The sequence below is a fragment of the Hypomesus transpacificus genome, chromosome 2 (assembly GCF_021917145.1).
Source record: "Hypomesus transpacificus isolate Combined female chromosome 2, fHypTra1, whole genome shotgun sequence".
NCBI classification, from domain to species: domain Eukaryota; kingdom Metazoa; phylum Chordata; class Actinopteri; order Osmeriformes; family Osmeridae; genus Hypomesus; species Hypomesus transpacificus.
In genome coordinates, this window is record NC_061061.1 from 10,577,342 (window position 1) to 10,600,358 (window position 23,017).

The 23,017-nt window shown below is 41.3% G+C and overlaps 2 protein-coding genes across 3 annotated transcripts in view; both read right to left on the bottom strand.

Moving 5' to 3' along the window:
• LOC124472692 (ubiquitin carboxyl-terminal hydrolase 37-like) overlaps positions 1-23,017 on the bottom strand; it is a 33,255-nt gene that overhangs the window by 3,885 nt on the left and 6,353 nt on the right. For both annotated transcript variants that reach the window (XM_047027671.1, XM_047027680.1), the window contains exons 2-15: positions 12,957-13,355; positions 12,726-12,864; positions 12,404-12,549; positions 6,913-6,959; positions 6,773-6,815; positions 6,467-6,601; positions 5,946-6,077; positions 5,572-5,713; positions 5,326-5,450; positions 5,105-5,198; positions 4,854-4,933; positions 4,565-4,693; positions 4,164-4,234; positions 3,841-3,916 (exon numbers count right to left, since the gene is read on the bottom strand). In XM_047027671.1, the coding sequence (XP_046883627.1) occupies positions 3,841-3,916; positions 4,164-4,234; positions 4,565-4,693; positions 4,854-4,933; positions 5,105-5,198; positions 5,326-5,450; positions 5,572-5,713; positions 5,946-6,077; positions 6,467-6,601; positions 6,773-6,815; positions 6,913-6,943 (1,058 nt within the window). In that variant the 5' untranslated portion in view covers positions 6,944-6,959; positions 12,404-12,549; positions 12,726-12,864; positions 12,957-13,355. The remainder of the gene's footprint in view (positions 1-3,840; positions 3,917-4,163; positions 4,235-4,564; positions 4,694-4,853; positions 4,934-5,104; positions 5,199-5,325; positions 5,451-5,571; positions 5,714-5,945; positions 6,078-6,466; positions 6,602-6,772; positions 6,816-6,912; positions 6,960-12,403; positions 12,550-12,725; positions 12,865-12,956; positions 13,356-23,017) is intronic.
• Positions 14,896-17,948, bottom strand: LOC124472702 (E3 ubiquitin/ISG15 ligase TRIM25-like). Its single transcript, XM_047027694.1, has 6 exons — positions 17,302-17,948; positions 16,882-16,977; positions 16,563-16,796; positions 16,289-16,448; positions 16,094-16,153; positions 14,896-15,455 (listed from the first exon to the last, which is right to left on the bottom strand). Exons 1-6 carry the CDS (start codon positions 17,890-17,892, stop codon positions 14,932-14,934), a joined length of 1,665 nt encoding a protein of 554 aa, XP_046883650.1. The 5' UTR covers positions 17,893-17,948; the 3' UTR covers positions 14,896-14,931.

Genomic DNA, 23,017 nt, shown 5'->3' on the forward strand with positions numbered 1-23,017 from the left:
CTTCTGCATAACACGACCATTCATTTGAATCAGGTGAAATGAATGAGATTGCATTTATTTAGTGATTAAGCACATTACTTATGTCTTGTCTTGCGGATATTACAACTCTTCAGATCGACAAAGACTTTGGGGAAATGTTTCCGGGGAAAGCAGACCTCTTGCTTTGCAAATGGGAAGCTACCATTTTCCTAAAGTTGCTAAAGCTGGCTGCACTGGAAAAGAATGTTGAAGGACCACCACAACCTGAGAGTGCTGGTAAGTTGCAAGCAATGGGGTGACAATAAAGTCCTTGTATAATGTTTAATTTCTGAAGCATTTTCTGAATTCAGGTGGCTGAGCGGTTAGGGAATCGGGCTAGTAATCTGAAGGTCGCAGTTCGATTCCAGGCTGAGCCAAATGACGTTGTGTCCTTGGGCAAGGCACTTCACCCTACTTGCCCCTGGGGAATGTCCCTGTACTTACTGTAAGTCGCTCTGGATAAGAGCGATTGCTAAAGGACTAAATGTAAATGAAGGTATTCTGTTGTGTAAATGTAATGTATTCTGTTGTGTGGCATTCGACTAAATTGTCTTAATCGATCGTCGGGAGAATTAACGATCGATTTTCGATTAATCATTAACATTTTTATATTAAAATTCACAATTTATAGGCTATATTAAAATGCAGTGAAAATAGAAAAAAACAGCGTGTTTCCGCATTGAGATCTGTAGTGTAAAGCGCCCCATTACCGTCCACTCTAAATCTCCAACGTTCGGGGCCCCATTATCGTCCACAACCGTTTCTTTCGTTAATTTCTTAAAGAAGATATGCAGCAGCAACGAAAGAAAGTAACTCATCGATATGTACACATCTTATATTGCTGCACACCGAATTACAGCTTCTTACTTCGAGATTTGAGTATGTAAATACGCTCTCAAACCGTATGTGTAGCATCTGTCTTCCGCAGCGTCAAACTGACAATTCTCCATTGAAAGTGGTTGGGTGGACGATAATGGGATCCCCTGGCTAACTGCTAAAATCAGGAAAGTAACATTTCTAGGCATATCCGGATTGGATTTCAATACCGGAATGTTATAATATAGGTGTGTATCTATATATTAAAGTTTAATGCTGTGACATAGGCCTAACGTTTTTAATTTGTATTATAACGACATTTTGGTAACATTGCTAACGAGCGTCGAGAACTAGGTGGACGATAATGGGACCCCTTACTAGGTATTACAACAAAAACAACTATTTCTGTAACTCCTAGGAGCGGAGCCGACAGCTAGAAGTCTGTGTTCAAACACAACTGACCCTCGTTTTTTTCCGGCTAATTAACAAAGCTTCATAAAAACCTTCGCCCTCAACAATACTTAAGGGTAGCATATCCATCTCGATGGACTTACAGATCCGTTGGGTAATTTTCTCTGCTCGTTGTGCATTGCAGCTCCTCCGTGCTAGCACCAAGAACAGGATGCACCGCCACTAACCAGGGTCGGATGTACTTTCTTCAAGTGGTACATCATTTGAGTCGTGGAGGAGTTGTATTTATACTCAGCTTTGCAGTGTTGGCAGTGAACAAAGTCATTTTTTAGTCAATATGGTCTCACGCTACACTTCGCCGTGACCTCTTCATATTTACTTTTGAAATAGCTACATGGAAACTCGCCGGTAATTGAGTAGGCCTGTGGCGTTTTTTTCCAAACATTGGCTTCATTTGGTAAAATGTTTAATTGCTTCCACATAGCGAAATCCATTGCAATCCTTCAAGACTCACACTACGCAACAGAACACGCATTAGTTTTATCGATGAACAAATAATGTTATCGACTAAATTCTTAACGATCGATAATCGATCGTCGATTAATTATGCCCATCCCTAGTGTGAAGGACTTTAAAAAAAACATTTAAATCAATAATCGATGTTGAACAAGTTTGTAATTGTTTCGAAATTCAAAATGTTGATGAGACATTGGTTTAAAGGCCTAAAATGGATGAGTTGATTATTAGACAAGCCAAAAAATTGTATGTGACTGTATGGTAATTGCGCTTTCTTTAGAATCAATGTGTTTCAGAGCCCTCAAGATTCTGACCCATTATCTGCATCAGGAAGAAGTCAGGGATGGAGTAAATGCAGCGTGAAGTCAGCTCTTACACCTTGGACGTAAAGCCTGTAAGATACTTCTAATGTCTGAATGAATTAAATGTGTCCATATTCTGTTCCATGGGATAGGTATGAATTACCAAATGTGTGTTTTTGATGTGTTTGTTTTTTTCAGACAGGAACCAGCATCAATAGCCTCCTGGAGAGCCCTGAGACCACAACAACAGTGAACCAGCCTTGTGAGCGTAGGACACCCCAGCTCAGCAGTGCAGTATGTCATCATCGCAGCCAACGATCATGTTGTGATTCCACTTCAAGATGAAGGCCTGACATGCGGTCTTGACAAACTCTTTGAGCTGTACTGGGTTTGCAACCTGGCCTATCTTTTACAGGTTGCAGCAGTCTTTAAGTTCATGGGGCATGTTTATGGCATGCAGATCTCTGGTGGGAAGAGATCCAGAATCATGGAGCTTGTCGCAAAACTGCAGGTTCTGTAAGTTAAGTCACCATGTACATCTGTACAAGTGCAAAATACAAATGTTCTAGAGATGGAAGGAGGCTTGTTAATCATCTCGGACATGTCCACACACTTTCTGATGGACAGGATTACCCTTTAGTCTGTAGTCAAGCCTACCACAATTTCAATTATTATACAAAACATTTGAAAAGGGACCACTCCCATGTTGAAGTAAGTTTTTTGAAGAGGTTGACACTCCTTACGAAATGTGCAAGTATTTTTCAGAGAAACTGTCTTTGATGAAGCCAAAGGAAATGTTGTTGGGTTATAGAGGTGACACAGCCAGAAAACAGGGGAGGTTAACCCAAATACTGGCAGCTGATACTTGTCAATACATCTCTATCTTTGACACAGTAAAGTTCTTTTTTAATAATGAAAATATGCAAGAAATTATATAAGCAATCTTATGATAGATGTGATGGTAAAATGTGTGATTACTCTGATGGTTTAAATTTGTACAAATTGTATGAAAAGTATCCCAATGCCTTACAAATTCAATTATATTTTGATGATTTAGAAACCATTAACCCATTGGGTTCCAAAACTAAAATTCACAAGATGGGTGCTGTTTATTTTTGTTAAAGAAACTTGCCTGCAGAATTTAACTAAGCCCTTGCTAATATTCATCTTTGTCTACTATTTAATTCTATTGATAAAGACACTTGTGGCTTTAGAAACATTTTAGCACCTTTATTAGATGATGTATGATTACTGGAGACCAGAGGCATTGAGGTTAAAATCAGAGGCCAGAAGACCATTCTATTTGTAACAATATGCCTTTTGACTGCGGACAACATCTGTTCTTAGAGTGGTGGGCTCCTGGTGGTCTAGCAGGCCCCTGGTGGTATAGCAGGCCCTGGTGGAGAGGGGGATCCTGGTTAATAGAGGGCCCCTGATGAATGGTGGACCCCTGGTGGTCTAGTGTCCTTCACCTTCTCCACTAAAACTAGAAAGACTAAGAGAGAAAGAAAATAACGTCAACTCAAGTTGAATCCCTCAAGGTTTAGCTGATGAGTGAAGGCCAGAGAAGCCTTACCTTTAGGTATAGAACAGGATGTAGGCCAGAGAAGCCTTACCTGTAGGTGTAGAACAGGATGTAGACCAGAGAAGCCTTACCTGTAGGTGTAGAACAGGATGTAAGCCAGAGATGCACAATCCCCCCGCACCGTGGCCTCGTCTGCTCAAGCTCTTGGTTAGTGTGTCTATGTAGTAAAACAGGGTCTTTGCAGACAATTACCGGAGTTCATGCTGTCTCCCACATGAGAGATGATCCCAGACAGGCGGTAGACTCCAGTGTCTCCTGGGTTGTCCATCTGAAATAAGGAAGTATGTTAGTTTACTTTTTAAAATGGCTGCAGCTTTTCCCCCGACCATTACAGGAAAGCACACACACCCAAAACATTTGATCGACTTTCTAGTTGGGGTGAGGTCAAATGTTGTAAATAACAGAAAACAAAGCTTGAACAAAGCTTACTCAGATCCTAACTTGCCTACAAAGTCCCATTGCTTGCATCAGGTCTGTTTAAGTCTGTATGTGTGTGTGATAGAACAGCTTTTTACCTGTACTGGAGGAAAGGGCGGCAGCAGTCTGGGTGTCAGTAGTACTGCTGTTCATCTGATGACAGTCAGGCCTGTGTCAAGCACATTCCGATGACAATTAGCAATGAGCAATGATGCTATACTTGCACAGAAACAGCAGCCGATGCACGACTACGTCACACGCTATGTGTGTCACAAGATGCGTTACAAGCTATAGTGAGCTATATCTACCGTAGATTGTTTGTACAGCAAAGAGAGTGAGAAATCATTAAGCAACAAAATTCCAATTTAGAGCAGAAGTTTCTTACTTGAGCAGGTCATAAGTAAAATATAAGTCTTTGTTAAATAACTGTTGTTTTAACCATAAAGAAAGTGGGAGGTACTTTTTTTGTGGAGTGTAGAATTGGTGTTCGGATTCTTACTTGGATGTTTCATCCCCACAGACTGAGATACAGGACAGTGGTATAATTCCTGGGATGGCCATGTCTTCCGTCCTTTTGACCAGTTTCCCATCCTCAAAACTGAACCTCTTCACATGGAGAACTAGAACACTGCACCCAGACACAGACATGGCAGACAGAAGTCAGCACTGAATGAATGAACTCAATTACTAGTCACCATTACACCAATCAGTAAATCAATCATTTACACCTTGAAGTCTGGTTTTGGACAAAGTACAAATGCAATAGCGTTGTGCTAAGAGGATCTTACCGGGGAAGGGAGAGGAGCTTGCTGACCACAGACGCCTGCTCACCCAGACACAGCTCACATCTGCACTCCACATCTGCTGCCTAGAAGTACACACCACCGAGGACAGATTTGGGAGCCTTGTTCTCTAGCTGAAGACTAATAACTTAGACCAGTTCTACATGTATTAAGTTCAAAGTATGGGAATCATGGTGAGTTGATAGAAGATGCATCATTAGATGCAAATTCCATCAGAGTAAACTGTAAATACTGACCTTGAAGTACAGACACAAACTTTTCTTAAGGCATGGAGTCAACTCTAGGGACAGGAAGTTGAAAGGTTCTTCTCTGTAAACCTTCTCTCCACACCTTAGGGGGATATGGAGAAAACCAATATCAATCGTAAACCACTTACTGTCTCTTCTACTCCTGATGCTTTGATATTTTGCTGTAAACATCAGCAAGGCCTCAGGGCCCCAGAGGAGTGAGTTGTTACCTGCAGCAGGTGCGTTCGATCTGCATATTAAACTCCAGGCTGGCCACTGGGTAGATGTAATGCCTCAGAGACTCCCCCTCAGCCTTTAGCTGGCAGAGGACAAATATAAGGAGCTCGTGTGCGTCCTTGGAGCAAGAAAGAGAAGACAAAACAAACAATGGTAAATGTAAATATAACGGCAACATTTTGAGGAACAACATCGATTTTTCCTGCTAGTGCAATAGCGATTTATTCTGCATTTGTTACCTGCTCGTAATTTTCGAGGTAACTGTCGTTGTATTGTGCTAGACAGTTCTTGACCCTGTACAGAATCTTCTTTTTGAGATTTTTGGAAGTTTTCCTGCCCGTACTGGTGTAGTTTCTGGCTGCCTGGAGTTCATGGAAGCATCTGTGCACAGATAGCAGCAGGTAGCATAGTATCAGTGTTAGGTTAGAGGTCTTAAAGGATACTAGTGTAGAGAGAGAGATAGTTAGGGTAGCATGGTATCAGTGATGAAGTAGAGATATCATATTAGTGCACAGAGAGACTTTTGCCCAGTCTTTTTTCATGTTCTCCATGCTTGGGTTAGGGTTAGGATGGATAGATGAGCACGTGTCCGAAGGTGTGGCTGCAGCTGTACCTCAGTAAAACTGAAGAGGAAGCAGGCCCCAAGATCTCTTCCTGCCTCAATATGTTGGTGGAGAATTCCGGAAGTGCAAACAAGCACTGCAGGGTTGCATTAAGAAAGCATGTGTTTCCGATATTAGGCAACCTGTGTGAAAAAATATCCAGAGTTACATACTGTAACAATTCCTATGTAACTATAATGTTGTTTCTATGGCAATTGTGTATTTCTTTTTTCTCTCTGTTTATTGCCCTGATTGTTGAGTAGAGTGTGTGTATTGTGTAGAATGTAAATTGGATGTTAAATGTGAGGTGTGTGTTGTGTTTCTCAAATGAAAAAACAATAAACACTTTGATTACAAAAAAAGTTGTTTCTATGGGTATTGCTGTGTGTGCTTATGCAGTAGTTAATATAACCTCAATGTAAATGATAGATTAAAGCAATTCACTCATTAGGTTACTTTGATTCTGGAACAACAAAATACATCAATCTAGGAAACACAATGTTTTCAAAGTTCACTATTTAGAATATTTCACCCCAGCAGCTTGATCCTGTCTTTTCCTTCTCCCTGGCCACTCTGAAAGTCCAGAAAGCTGAGTAGACTCTTGAGGGTGGACATGAGATCTGCTTGTTGCTTTGTTGTGGTGGACAAGTCCTGGACAGCCACAGCACTGGAGCAGCGGGAAAAGAGTAGAGACAGAGTGGTGAATGAGCGTTGAAAAAGAAAGAAGCAGTTAGGTCCATCACAAACAAAGTTTTGTTTCATTCGTCTGGGTTTTCTGATGAGAATGTGAACTACTTTGATCTGAGCCCACTGAGATGCAGGAAGTTGTTGAACCTACCTGTTGAGAGACGCAGAGGACTGTTGGAGGGTCATATTGCCTTCTGAGGAGAGACAGAGGAAGACATGGTTATGAGGGGAACGTGTGGTTGAGGAGGAATACAGAAATGTGTGCCTTTGTAAGCCTCTCTTGTCACACACCTCCAGTCGCTGCCATACTCTGGATCGGCATGTCCTCCACCAGAGCACTGAAAACAAACAGACTTGATGAGCTCAATCCATTCCAATTACAAAATAATTATTTAGGACAGATTCAAATTAATGGTCGTTAACAGGCTTCTGCATAACACGACCATTCATTTGAATCAGGTGAAATGAATGAGATTGCATTTATTTAGTGATTAAGCACATTACTTATGTCTTGTCTTGCGGATATTACAACTCTTCAGATCGACAAAGACTTTGGGGAAATGTTTCCGGGGAAAGCAGACCTCTTGCTTTGCAAATGGGAAGCTACCATTTTCCTAAAGTTGCTAAAGCTGGCTGCACTGGAAAAGAATGTTGAAGGACCACCACAACCTGAGAGTGCTGGTAAGTTGCAAGCAATGGGGTGACAATAAAGTCCTTGTATAATGTTTAATTTCTGAAGCATTTTCTGTATTCAGGTGGCTGAGCGGTTAGGGAATCGGGCTAGTAATCTGAAGGTCGCAGTTCGATTCCCGGCTGAGCCAAATGACGTTGTGTCCTTGGGCAAGGCACTTCACCCTACTTGCCTCTGGGGAATGTCCCTGTACTTACTGTAAGTCGCTCTGGATAAGAGCGATTGCTAAAGGACTAAATGTAAATGAAGGTATTCTGTTGTGTAAATGTAATATATTCTGTTGTGTGGCATTCGACTAAATTGTCTTAATCGATCGTCGGGAGAATTAACGATCGATTTTCGATTAATCATTAACATTTTTATATTAAAATTCACAATTTATAGGCTATATTAAAATGCAGTGAAAATAGAAAAAAACAGCGTGTTTCCGCATTGAGATCTGTAGTGTAAAGCGCCCCATTACCGTCCACTCTAAATCTCCAACGTTCGGGGCCCCATTATCGTCCACAACCGTTTCTTTCGTTAATTTCTTAAAGAAGATATGCAGCAGCAACGAAAGAAAGTAACTCATCGATATGTACACATCTTATATTGCTGCACACCGAATTACAGCTTCTTACTTCGAGATTTGAGTATGTAAATACGCTCTCAAACCGTATGTGTAGCATCTGCCTTCCGCAGCGTCAAACTGACAATTCTCCATTGAAAGTGGTTGGGTGGACGATAATGGGATCCCCTGGCTAACTGCTAAAATCAGGAAAGTAACATTTCTAGGCATATCCGGATTGGATTTCAATACCGGAATGTTATAATATAGGTGTGTATCTATATATTAAAGTTTAATGCTGTGACATAGGCCTAACGTTTTTAATTTGTATTATAACGACATTTTGGTAACATTGCTAACGAGCGTCGAGAACTAGGTGGACGATAATGGGACCCCTTACTAGGTATTACAACAAAAACAACTATTTCTGTAACTCCTAGGAGCGGAGCCGACAGCTAGAAGTCTGTGTTCAAACACAACTGACCCTCGTTTTTTTCCGGCTAATTAACAAAGCTTCATAAAAACCTTCGCCCTCAACAATACTTAAGGGTAGCATATCCATCTCGATGGACTTACAGATCCGTTGGGTAATTTTCTCTGCTCGTTGTGCATTGCAGCTCCTCCGTGCTAGCACCAAGAACAGGATGCACCGCCACTAACCAGGGTCGGATGTACTTTCTTCAAGTGGTACATCATTTGAGTCGTGGAGGAGTTGTATTTATACTCAGCTTTGCAGTGTTGGCAGTGAACAAAGTCATTTTTTAGTCAATATGGTCTCACGCTACACTTCGCCGTGACCTCTTCATATTTACTTTTGAAATAGCTACATGGAAACTCGCCGGTAATTGAGTAGGCCTGTGGCGTTTTTTTCCAAACATTGGCTTCATTTGGTAAAATGTTTAATTGCTGCCACATAGCGAAATCCATTGCAATCCTTCAAGACTCACACTACGCAACAGAACACGCATTAGTTTTATCGATGAACAAATAATGTTATCGACTAAATTCTTAACGATCGATAATCGATCGTCGATTAATTATGCCCATCCCTAGTGTGAAGGACTTTAAAAAAAACATTTAAATCAATAATCGATGTTGAACAAGTTTGTAATTGTTTCGAAATTCAAAATGTTGATGAGACATTGGTTTAAAGGCCTAAAATGGATGAGTTGATTATTAGACAAGCCAAAAAATTGTATGTGACTGTATGGTAATTGCGCTTTCTTTAGAATCAATGTGTTTCAGAGCCCTCAAGATTCTGACCCATTATCTGCATCAGGAAGAAGTCAGGGATGGAGTAAATGCAGCGTGAAGTCAGCTCTTACACCTTGGACGTAAAGCCTGTAAGATACTTCTAATGTCTGAATGAATTAAATGTGTCCATATTCTGTTCCATGGGATAGGTATGAATTACCAAATGTGTGTTTTTGATGTGTTTGTTTTTTTCAGACAGGAACCAGCATCAATAGCCTCCTGGAGAGCCCTGAGACCACAACAACAGTGAACCAGCCTTGTGAGCGTAGGACACCCCAGCTCAGCAGTGCAGTATGTCATCATCGCAGCCAACGATCATGTTGTGATTCCACTTCAAGATGAAGGCCTGACATGCGGTCTTGACAAACTCTTTGAGCTGTTCTGGGTTTGCAACCTGGCCTATCTTTTACAGGTTGCAGCAGTCTTTAAGTTCATGGGGCATGTTTATGGCATGCAGATCTCTGGTGGGAAGAGATCCAGAATCATGGAGCTTGTCGCAAAACTGCAGGTTCTGTAAGTTAAGTCACCATGTACATCTGTACAAGTGCAAAATACAAATGTTCTAGAGATGGAAGGAGGCTTGTTAATCATCTCGGACATGTCCACACACTTTCTGATGGACAGGATTATACTTTAGTCTGCAGTCAAGATCAATGTCAGAGAACCTACCACAATTCAATTCTTATGCAAAACATTTGAAAAGGGACCACTCCCATGTTGATAGAGTAAGTTTTGATCCAGTTGCAAATTTGAGTAGTGTTCCTCTGATTTTATCTGTACCCACACTCTCCAGTGCTTCTGTGACCGATCTGGAGTTAAAGTTTGACAGTACCACTGACAATATGGATTGCAATGTTCAAGACCACAAAAACTGTGCTGCAGCTTTCGTCGCTAAAATGTACTCTACGTCAAATTCCACTCTGACTGAAGTACAAAGAAGTATTGATTGCACAAAGGAGTTGATTGACAAAACAATTGACTGTTTACAACAAAAAAACCGCTTGCTGTGCTTAACATGTATTCTATACCACAAAATGAGCAGGCTGTTCAAAGTTTACTCAAGGATTTTGAAACAACACGGAACATGTTTGAAGAGGTTGACACTCCTTACAAAATGTTCAAGTATTTTCAGAGAAACTGTCTTTGATAAAGCCAAAGGAAATGTTCTTGGGTTACAGAGGCGACACAGCCAAAAAACAGGGGAGGTTAACCCAAATACTGGCAGTTGATACTTGTCAATACATGTCTATCTCTGAAACAGTAAAGTTATTTTTTGATAGTGAAAATATGCTAAAAATTATATAGGCAATCTTATGATAGATGTGATGGTAAAATGTGTGATTACTCTGATGGTTTAAATTTCAAAAGGCACACATTTTATGAAATGTATCCCAATGCCTTACAAATTCAATTATATTTTGATGATTTAGAAACCCCTAACCCATTGGGATCCAAAACAAAAATTCACAAGATGGGTGCTGTTTATTTCTTTTTAAGAAACTTGTCTGCAGAATTGAACTAAAATTGAGTTGGTTAACGGGGAAAATTATCAACAGCATATTGTTCAGTAGGAAAATCCTTCTGCCACTGGTGTCAAGGGAGATTCTTGCCTTAATTCTCTTAATTATTTCCACATTACAGAAAATGTTTTTGTAGATGTCATGCATGACATACTAGAGGGAGTTAGCCTGGCTGCCAGCCCAACTCCTCCCCGCCCACAAAAAAATTTGGTCTGGAAGTTGGATCTGGAGGGTCTCGTATTGGGGACAACTACAGAAAACCAGAATCGGGACGGACCAATGAAATTGCCAGGGCGGGCTTTATACGATGATGGACAGATGATCAACTGTAACTTAATCAACAACGTCACGAAAGAGCGCTTGGGTTGAATTTGTTTTCAACAAAAAACATACAGTATTATGTTGCTCTGATTGGTTGTAGGTCTATCCAATTGAGCGAAGAGGCATTTGTTTTACGAGTTCGGTTGAAACACGCCCCGTAGTCACAGCCCAACGGAGAGTTTTCAGAAGTAAAACTAATGTTGCAGCATTTCTTCTATTTTGAAAAACTCACTTTGGAGCAATTAAATGACAGGATAGCAAGCTTTGACTACGGTTATACTAGTGTAAAGATTAAGCCTAGTGTCATTCTTAATTTGAGAACAGCTGAGAATCCTATAAAACAGCCAGTGTGGTGTCTCCTTTTTTTGCCTATGCTCATTGGAGATTTTGTGAGTGACCAAAGTCAACACTGGCGATTGTTTATACTGCTCCAAGATATTTGTGACATTGTATTTGCTCCTGTTGTTACCAAAGGAATGTCAGTTTTTTTTAAACAGCTCATCATCGACCATCATCATTTATTAAAAAATCTTTATCCAGATCGAAATCTTATCCCAAAACACAATTTCATGACTCACTATTGGTGCTTGATGATGCAATTTGGCCCTCTGTAAAACTATAGTGTACGCTGTTCAAGGGGAGGCATGGTCCTTTGAAACGACAATATTCAAGTAGTTTGTAATTTTATCAGTATTTCAAAGACTTTGGCTTATAAAAACCAGGTTCAGAGCATTAGTACCGGGACATTAGGTGACCCTCTGAAGAAAAATATATCAGTAGCCACTTGCCAGTAGTTTTTCCAGTCCTGGTTGGAAGTCTATTAAAATGTGATTTATTTATTGACAACATGAAAGCACTTGGACATTACATACATATATGTAGCCCAGTTCATGTGGCCAATTGTCTTGGGTGTGTTTTGGTCACTTTTATCGAACAGGTTGCGTACTGGCTTTAAACTCGGAATTAGATGATGAGCGTCTAATTCCGACGCTCATCATCAGTCAAATATTTTAACAGTCAAATATTTTGAAGAGCACCTCCATACTTATGTAATAGAGAAGATGAATATGAAATGATTAACTTAAAAGATGCTAAAGATGTTGTACCGCTTGATTTATTGTTGTCACTATGATTTTGAAATGCACATCATTCCAAAATACAAACTTGTTTGAGGATTTTTGTGATGGCACATGCAGTGTACCTTATCTAAAGTAATACATGTATGCTGAATTTGTAGTCATGGCTCTTTGGTCATTTATTTGATTTATATTAATGAAAGTTTGCATAAACACACAGGTGTGTTGATTTTGTGTAAGAATAACACAAAAGTGTGTCACTAAAAACTACACAATAGCTGTGTTAGGTTACCTAACAAAAGTAATGTGTTAGAAGTAGCACAAACTGTTGTCCTTATCTAGACATACAAATTGAGTTGTTTTTAACACACACATCTGTTCTTAGAGTTGTGGGCCCCTGGTGGTCTAGCAGGCCACTGGTGGAGAGGGGGATCCTGGTTGATAGAGGGCCCATGGTGAATGGTGGCCTCCTGGCCGTCTAGCGGGCCCCTGGTGTTCTAGTGTCCTTCACCTTCTCCACTAAAACGAAAAAGATTAAGAGAGAAAGAAAATAATGTCGACCCAAGTTGAATCCCTCATGGTTTAGCTGATGATTGAAGGCCAGAGAAGCCTTACCTGTAGGTATAGAACAGGATGTAGGCCAGAGAAGCCTTACCTGTAGGTATAGAACAGGATGTAGGCCAGAGAAGCCTTACCTGTAGGTGTAGAACAGGATGTAGGCCAGAGATGCACAATCTCCCCGCACCGTGGCCTCGTCTGTTCTTATCACATTGGTGTCATCCAGAGTGAGCCACCCATCACCTTGGCCCTGGGCAACGTCACTGATGTAATGGCCTGAGGAGCAATAGAGATGGATCACAGTTCAAGCTCTTGGTTAGTGTGTCTTTGTGTCTATGTAGTAAAACAGGGTCTTTGCAGACAATTACCGGAGTTCATGCTGTCTCCCACATGAACTGCTAGAATCCCTGGTCTAGCGGGCCCCTGGTGGTCTCTTAGGCCACTGGTGGAGAGGGGGATCCTGGTTGATAGTGGGCCCCTGATGGATGGTAAACCCCTGGTGGTCTAGCAGGCCACTGGTGGTCTAGCAGAACCTGGTGGTCTTGAGGGCCCCTAGTGGTTTAGAAGGCCCTGGTGGTCTAGCAAGCCCCTGGTGGTCTAGCAGGCCGCTGGTGTAGAGGGGGATCCTGGTTGATAGAGGGCCCCTGATGGATGGTGGACCCCTGGTGGTCTAGCGGGCCCCTAGTGGTATAGCAGGTCCTGGTGGTCTAGCGCAGCGATTCCCAACCTCGGGGTCGCTAAAGATTTCTGAGGGGTCGACAAGCTCACTTTGAGGGTTTAAAGAGGAAGAAATAATAAACAAATAAAAACTGTTAAACATCACAACAAATAAATAAAAAATATTGCAAGTATAACAATAGTGTGTAAGCTATATGAAAAGACAAAAAAGAAAAATACTTTTTTATTAACATTGAGATTTTCTGTTAGCTGTGTATCGAGAGTGGAAATCAGACAAGCAGCTAAAAAAGTCACGGCAAAATTCAAACGGCTAGTTCTAGCAAAGAGTTTAGAAGCACTGAAGCAACTAGAAGTGCTACATACTCTGGTTCTAGTGCAACGCTCAAGACAACATAGCGACTAGTCAAACAAACCATTATGGCAAAGCGCCAGGGAGAAGAGAAAGATGTATGCGCAAAAAAAACAAGGCTTTATTTGGAGAGTTATCTCGAATTTGGTTTTATGGAAGCAATGGTCAAAGTGATAATCGAGTGTGTAAAATGTGGTGAGAAGCTATATAGCGAATGAAAGCATGAGGCCCTGCAAACTTAAAGCCTCATGAATACTGTTTGAAATGTAGGCAGTGATATCCAATGATAATGCACTGCAGAGTTATTTGGATGTAATGTGCCATGTGACGCTCACCTAATATTAAAAGGAAAATGAGAGACGTGCTTTGTCATTAACTTTTATTCATTTTTAAACCTTGTGGTATTTATGCAACAACAATTTGGTAAGTAAAATTTTCTGTTCATACTAAATGCTACAAACACTTTCCTATAACTACACTGACCTTTTTTAATGTAGGAAACCACATCACCAGTTGAAGCAATATAAACATAATAGGCTGAACTCTCCATGTATCATGTATTTATGCATGGGTCTATGATGTAGTATCTGCCTGCTTGATTAACAGACACCTGTTGGCTGAATGTTATCTTTGTTATTCCTTTCTACTATAAATTCTGTCCTCTGACCTTCATGCATCAGAAAGACTTTGCTAGCATCACTGTGTCTCACAGGTCATTGTCCTGTCGAGATGTTGGTAAAACTCAATCTCCAACCAGCTGAGTGTCAAATAAAGAACCTAAGATTCCAGTGAAACTGTTCCAGTGGAGACAGACAGAACGTGCTTGACCGTGACCCTTACAATAATCACAGGACCCCCCCCCCCCCCAAAAAAAAGGTTTTTGTTTAATTTATCTTCCTAAAACCCACTAGAGGACACTATTTAAAACGATATTTACAAGACTTTCTTCTGGGGGAACATGCCCCCAGACCACCCTAGTTTGGCAGGGTCACAGGAAAATAATAGGTTAGTCCCCCCACCTAGATTCTGAGTGTAGCCATGACTCCAAAATCCACACTTAAAACAGAGTGGCTGAGTGAATGTGGTCTGGACTCTATGCAGGAGGGTCACTGTGTCAGAGGTGCTGCAGCAGGTCAGAGTACCTGCTCTGTGATCCAGACACACTCTCTACTCTGTGTAGCCGTTTATCCAAAATTGACTTCACAGTTGCCCAAAATAATCTAAACGAAGAAAAGGAAAAACTCAGAGCAGAAATGGAAGTTAGGAGGTGCAGTTCCACAACCAGAGATGTAAGGAGGGAAGGACACTAATGTGAACTACTCCAGCTCACACAGCTTGGCAGTGGACCGCAAAGACCAACATGCAAACCCAGGATAGAGTGGCTGAGTGAATGTGGTCTGGACTCTGTGGATGAGGATTATTGTGTCAGAGATGCTGTAGAAGGACAGAGTACCTGCCATGTGATCCAGGTACACTCCTACTCTGGAACCAAAGCTTGATGTTACTGTCTCAACATTATTGTGTCTGAAATAAAAAGATTTACCAGAGTACTCTAAACACCAGGATTTATCATTGTATCCAAATTTAGATGGACTACCTGACTCAGTTCTGCTGATGTCTTTATATGAGACTGCTATACCAACCCTTCCACTCCACTCCACCTCCCAGTAACAGCGTCCAGACAGAGCATTTCCACACAGCACCTGCCCGGTGTGATTGAATCTCTCTAGATGATAAGGATATGATTGAACTTGTGAAGTAGGTTTTACTGTTCTGTTCCCCTCAGGCAGAGAGATATGTTTGTATGCTGTGTTTGGGTCCAGTGTGAGCTGACAGGAATCTGGGAGAAGAGCAGACACAGAATCAGAGAAATTAATTCAGTCAGATAGTATAACAAACTTATTTATTTGGTGGATAACTACTTCTAGGGTTTTCAATTTCTATCTCTGGAGTAAGTTTGGGCAGGTAGGCAATGCATCAATATATAAAAGCTGTCTCACTTTTCCCTGAAGGGGGTTGTGTTGCATCAGTTGTGCAACTGTGTAATGTATGCTCAAATTGCTACAAAGCATATAGTAATACAAATGAATAAGAATCAAAGTTTAATAATATATATATTTTTTTTAAGATACAGGTCAATAAAAATTAAAATCAAAACCTATAAAAGACATTAGTGAAAAGCTTTTTAAAAATATATCTGTCATCTGAGGGGCCCGAAGATGGTCAGGGGGGGCGTTCCACAGCCTAGGCGAAGGAGACGCAAAGGCCCTATCACCCATGCTGGATAGCTTGGTTCTAGGGGCTTTAAGGGTGAGTAATGTTGCAGATCGGAGGGTGCGGTATGTAGGACTGCACTGCCATCATCTCAATAAAAAATACAAATATGGATTGTGTCTAGTAGCTTACATTTACATGAGCTTACAGCTTATGGTTTGTGTGCAGTATAATTGAAGAAAAGAACCGTTGAAAGATACTCACATTGTAAGAAGTCTGCTCTGGTCTTGGGCTCTGGTGGCAGTAAAAGATCCACTTGATTCACTACAAACACACCAACACATTCACACAGAGGTCAGTAGAAGTTAGAGACATGTTTCATAGTGGGTAATGACAAATTTTTGATTAGTCAAAAAATGCTTGTATGATCTGTCTACAAGTCTAGTGTGTTTTACCCACCGGTGGTTGTGATCTTTGGCCACTCCCCTTTAAGGATGTCCTCTAGTTTCTCTTTCAGCTTGGACACAGCCTCCCTCACATCACAGAAGTACTTACGATGAGGGGCGATGGTGCTGGGTAAATCTGAAGATTCACTGGGGCTGGAGAGAGACTGATAACCCTGGACAGAAAGAGAGATAGAAAGAGAGACGAGTTAGTGAGAAAGAACTACACAATAAAAAAACTAAATAGTGAGTTACTTCCAGTAAAAAAGATGGAAGGTGAGTTACTGTACCTGGAGGAAATGGATGTGATCTTCTGTGTGTAAGAGCTGCTCCAGCACATCATATCTCCTCTTCAGCTGAGCTATCTCCTGCTCCAGTCTCTCCACCAGTCCTTCAGCCTGACTCACTGCTTCCTTCTGCTGGGCTCTGATCAGCTCCTTCACCTCAGAGCGTCTTCTCTGAATGGAGCGTATCAGCTCAGTAAAGATCCTCTCACTGTCCACCTCTGCTGCTTGTGCAGAGCGCTGAACACAACACACACAGACACATTTCTTAATTTCTGTCCAGTCCCACTTGAAGTCCAGATGTGTCTTCCAGAACTGTACTCACAGTCAGAGACTCCACAGCCTGCTGGAGCTCCTTCAGCTCCTTTTCTCTCTGCTGGACTCTCTTCTGAATATCCTGTTGACTCAGTCCAAGCTCCCGCTGTGGTCAAACACACAAGTCAGTTATAGTTTGTTTTATATGCACTGTCAGATGATGATTTTGTATTAGAATAATTGTGTACACTTCATTTTAACTGACAGAAAATAAGCAGGGTGTGGGTTTCTACAAAATATGTGTATAACTATAACCTTTGCTCATTCCAAGACAACATGAAGCTAAAAAGTCTAATTAGTCTGTTTGTTAACTTCAGCTATATTTTTTTCTCTTTAATTTTAAATATATGTCATCACTATTTCCCATGAACGACCAGCCCTCAGTTGTATTGCACACAAATCAGTCAAAGATGGAAGCTGTGTTTTTCACCTGTTTTTCAGTTCTTACTGTTGCAGTTGAGATTGTATCGTGACCTTTATGGTCCTCCATAGAACACAGATAACAGATACACTGCTGGTCAGTACGACAAAAAATCTTCATCACTTCATCGTGACGAGAACAGATCTTCTCCTGCAGTTGTGAAGAGGCTTTGACCAGCTTGTGCTTCTTAAAGGCTGGAGATTCATAGTGAGGCTGTAGGTGAGCCTCACAGTAAGAGACCAGACACACCAGACAGGACTTGAGGGCTTTCTGCTTCCTCTCAGAGCAGACGTCACACAGCACATCTCCAGGTCCAGCAAAACTGTCAGCCGGAGGAGCAGCTTGGAGTTCTGTCTTCTTCAGCTTCTCCACCACCTCAGCCAGCATGTTGTTTTTCCTCAGAACAGGCCTGGGAGTGAAGGTCTGTCTGCATTGGGGGCAGCTGTAGACTCCCTTCTGATCATCCTGATCCCAGTAGTCTTTTATACAGCTCATACAGTAGCTGTGTCCACAGGGAGTAGCCACAGGATCCTTCAGTAGATCCAGACAGATTGAACAACTGAACTGATTGTGGTCCAGCAAAACTCCTTGTCGAGCCATTTTACTGTTCTTCTCACCCAGACAAAGGAAAAGACAGGTCAGTTTCGTTTCTCAAAAAAGATCTTGTTGGGAGGGGAGGGACTTCCTGGTTCCACCCTCAGCAAAAAGAGGAGTGGTTCAGGAATGATTACAGTGAACACTGTCTCAAGTGAGTGTGTGTGCGTGCATAGATGAGCAAATAAAGTAAGTTAAGAGAGACAGAGAGAGAGTGGTTCACACACTCATCGACCTGGACCTCACCTCAGCACACCTGGAGGAAGATTTTGTGTAGAAGTGTGTCAAGTTTGTTGCTGTGATATTAGAGACAGATAGTGGTTTTAGGATGGCTATCTGTCGTTTGTGGTGGCTGCCATTGAGACCAGGAAATAAACTTAATGGACACAATCCTAAAAATATGAGATTCCACCACTCTGCTACTGCATGGGGCTGGATTTCCATCATTCTTCTCATCTCCACGCCCATTTAAATTCCACACCTATACTATAGAGAGTAAAGGACACATCTAGCACCATAGTCTACCTGAGTGTCTATTTCTTCACAATTGTTGAATATGTGTTGAGGCCCTGACCCCAACCCCTTCCTCTTTCTGTTTATTCAAAATGGCTGCCGACCAAAGAGCAGGTGCATTGTTTAAATATGTTTTACTGCAAGATATGAAAACATACATACACACTCACTCTCTGTCATTCCCTAACACATCATTACATTTTTACTTGAAAAAACGATCATTCATTGAACACATATTAGTCATGTGTGGTAATTTACAATATGACTTTTTTTGTATTCCTCATTTCCATAAATCACATTACATTGTTGCTAAAAACAAAGTTGAAATCCTCCAAGATGGCTGCTAGTCTTTCCTTACAACAAGAAGTCAGGCCTCACTTGAATCAGTATTCCTGTTTACAGTCATGATCCCCCTTCTCGTGTGAGTTCTAACACAGCCATGGTGTGTGGGCAGGTGATGTAGTGGTATTGTTGGGGTGTGGTGTGTGAAAGAAGTTTTGGGCCTATATGTACAATGAATGTGTTTCAGGAAGAAGCTTGATACAATGTATGTTAATTCAACTCCATTTGGTAGAGATGCCACCTGTAGTTTTATAACACCTAACTAGGAGACATGAAGTCTAAGAGACATGAAGTCTGGGTGACCTGATAGGGTTCTTGTCACCTGGGGGGAAGAGACAGTTGGTCTGAAGAAAATGTGGATTCAACTGTATTGTTCTAAGGATTTAACCAATGACAGAAGAGAATTGGTATAGCTTCAGGTCTGTAGGATGGACCAATGGCTTTTGAGAACTGTTGTATCTATAAAATGGTCTGTTGAAGAATGTTCTGGGGGGTTCAGGGCCATCGGCTGAGTCGTGCTGGTGGGCTGGATTCTCCCGGTTCCATTCTAGAATGCTAGATGGAGCTGTATGGAATTGTCTTTGTGTTATTGTCTTATGTTTGTGTGCTGATGATGTTATGTTGGTAACGTTATTATGCTTAAACCTACAGTGCCCTCCAAAAGTATTGGAACAGTGAGGCGAATTCCTTTATTTTTGCTGTAGACTGAAAACATTTGGGCTTGACATCAAATAATGAACGTGAGACCAGAGATCAACGTTTCAGCTTTTATTTCCAGGTATTTACATCAGGATCTGATGCACAACTAAGAAAATATCGCATTTTGTTTGAATCCACCCATTTGTCATGTGAGCAAAAGTATTGGAACAGATATACTTAAAACATATTTAAGTGAATAAGACTTAATATTTAGTTGCAAATCCTTTGCTTTCAATAACTGCAGCAAGTCTGTGACCCATTGACGTCACCAAACTTTTGCATTCTTCCTTTTTGATGCTTTCCCAGGCTTTCACTGCAGCCTCTTTCAGTTGTTGTTTGTTTTGTGGGGTTCCTCCCTTCAGTCTCCTCTTAAGCAGGTAAAATGCATGCTCTATAGGGTTTAAGTCTGGAGATTGACTTGGCCAGTCTAATACCTTCCATTTCTTGCCCCTGATGAACTCCTTTGTTGTTTTGGCAGTGTGTTTTGGGTCATTATCTTGCTGCATGATGAAGGCTCTGCCAATCAGTTTGGTTGCATCTTTCCTTAAATTGGCAGACAAAATGTTTCTGTAGACTTCCGAGGTCATTTTGCTGCTGCCATCATGTGTTACATCCTCAATGAAGATTAATGAGCCCGTCCCAGAAGAAGCCATGCAAGCCCAAGCCATGACATTACCTCCACCGTGTTTCACAGATGAGCTTGTGTGTTTGGGATCATGAGCAGTTCCTTTCTTTCTCCAAACTTTAGCCTTTCCATCAGTTTGGTAAAAGTTAATCTTTGTCTCATCAGTCCATAAAACTTTGTCCCAGAATTTTTGAGGTTCATCTCTGTACTTTTTGGCAATTTCCAGCCTGGCCTTCCTATTCTTCTTGCTAATGAGTGGTTTGCATCTTCTGGTGTAGCCCTTGTACTTTTGTTCATGAAGTCTTCTGCGAACAGTAGATAGTGATACCTTCACTCCTGCCATCTGGAGGTTGTTGCTGATCTCACTAACAGTTGTTTTAGGGTCTTTCTTTACAGCTCTCACAATGTTTCTGTCATCAACTGCTGATGTTTTCCTTGGTCTACCTGTTCGACGTCTGTTACTTAGTACACCAGTAGTTTTCTTCTTCTTCAGGACATTCCAAATGGTTGTACTGGCTATGGCCAATGTTTCTGCAATGGCTCTGATTGATTTTCCATCTTCTCTAAGACTCACAATTGCTTGTTTTTCACCCAAAGACAGCGCTCTGGTTTTCATGTTGTTTTCACCTCTGAATACAGTCTGCATAGACAAAACCTATCTTACCCAATCTGAACCTGAGTGTAGACATTCAGTGGTATTTATTGATTGAATAATGTATGTAATAGGACACACCTGGGCAACAAAACACACCTGTCAGTCACATGTTCCAATACTTTTGCTCACGTGACAAATGGGTGGGTTCGAACAAAAAGGTGATATTTTCTAATTTGTGCATCAGATCCTGATGTAAATACCTGGAAATAAAAGCTGAAACGTTGATCTCTGGTTTCACATTCATCGTTTGATGTCAAGCCCAAATGTTTTCAGTCTACAGCAAAAATAAAGGAATTGGCCTCACTGTTCCAATACTTTTGGAGGGCACTGTACGTCAAATAAACATTAACTCTATACTTCACCCAACTTCAGCTTGAACAATTGATTGTCTGCAAAAACTACCACGACAGGTGGTGGAGGTGTTCTGGTGTTTTAGTGATTGTGGTGCTGATGTAATGGTGTTTTTGGGGTGGTGTTGTGGTCGTGTAATGGTGGTATAGCGGTAGTGTTGGTGGTGTTGGGGTGGTGTTGTGGTGCTGGTGTTGTGTTCTATTGTGGTGGATATAGTGGCATATGACATTATGGTGATCAAACATACTAAGCTCAAGTCAAGTTGTACTGAGATGTTGAGATCCAAACCTCCACTCACTGCTGTTTCAGTCAAGACACTCACGTGATTGATTTAATCATTTATTCATACACATGACGAATGGTTTTACATTGGTGGAATGATTGTACATGGGGAAGCGCTCCCTGCAGCATGCATGACATGAGGCAAGGAGCAACGAGTTAAATCCCCCACGGGGAGAACAGACAGACAACATGGGGGAGAAGGGGATGGTGGTGGGTGGCAGCAGCGCAGAACACAAAGGTAATCGAGGATGCGTGTGCGTGCATGTGTGCGACTTTGTAGCGCCGCCTATCGAGCTAAGCCTATGGGCTAAGAACACGGCGATGGGTGATATGACGCTCGCTGCCTGAGTGCCATGCCTGAACCTGCTTCGCTCATTTCCTCATGTATGTTACAGCTGAATGCACAGAGGCTTAAACACCCTCCTAGTCCTTACACACACACACACACACACACACACACACACACACACACACACACACACACACACACACACACACACACACACACACACACACACACACACACACACACACACACACACACACACACACACACACACAAGAGATTTTAAAGAAGAGATTTTAAACCATCATATGTTGATGCAGTTTCTATGTTTAGTGTCAAATGATTCCAGAGCTGTGGAGCAGCAGCTGAGAAGGCTGAATCTCTCTTCAGTTTGAGACGTGTCCTTGGAACAGTCAACCGTAGACTTCAGGTTGGTCTGAGGTCTCGTGACGTATTTTGATGGAATGAAAGAAGATCAAAAATACATGGAGGAGCCAACCCACGCAGAACCTTATAAACAAACAATAATGCTTTAAACTGAATATGGTATTTGACTGGGAGCCAGTGTAGAGTGCTTATGACTGGTGAAATATGTTCTCTCTTCCTTGTTCCAGTCAATAGTCTGTAAAACGCCCAAATTCATTACATTGCAATAGTCCAATCTGGATTAAATGAAAGCATGTAATACAAACTCCATATTTTTTTATTATAAAATGACTGCATTTTAGCTATATTCTTTAGTTGATGGAAACAGCTTCTGATCACAGCATTGATCTGTTTATAAAAAGTCAAAGCAGAATCTAAAGTAGCAGCACCTATATGTCTAACATGTGTATGAAAGTTCCCAGATAGAGGTCCTAGTTTACTGCCAACCATCTCTGTAGAAGCAGAGGGGCCAAAGATTAAGTCTAAGTTGACGTTTAGCTAAGCAAGACTTTTTTGTGGAAGAGCGGCTTTTGTTAGCAACGTTAATGTAATACCCCCCTGAACTAACATAATCAAAATATTTGCACACATATTTTCTTCATGATGCATCTTTATTGTTATTGTATATTATTATTTGTTGTAGTGGATCATTCTGGTCCTCTCGCTGAGAACTCTAAGAGCTGCACTACCTCAGGGCTGCCCATCCTATTCCCAGAGAGGTTTCGCCCTGTGAGGTATTTATTTATTCAATTCTCCAGTCCCAAACTAGAACAAATAATTATTATCAATCAAATAATAATCTGGTTGATAAGATTAACAAGTGGGGTTGGAGCTAAAACATGGATGGTGACTCTCCAAAAACAAGGTGGAGGACTGGGAGTTGTGTCGTTCTGTGTTACGTGTCTGCTATGTGGAAAACATGAGTGCAGACTTCATTCTTTTTTTTTTTTTT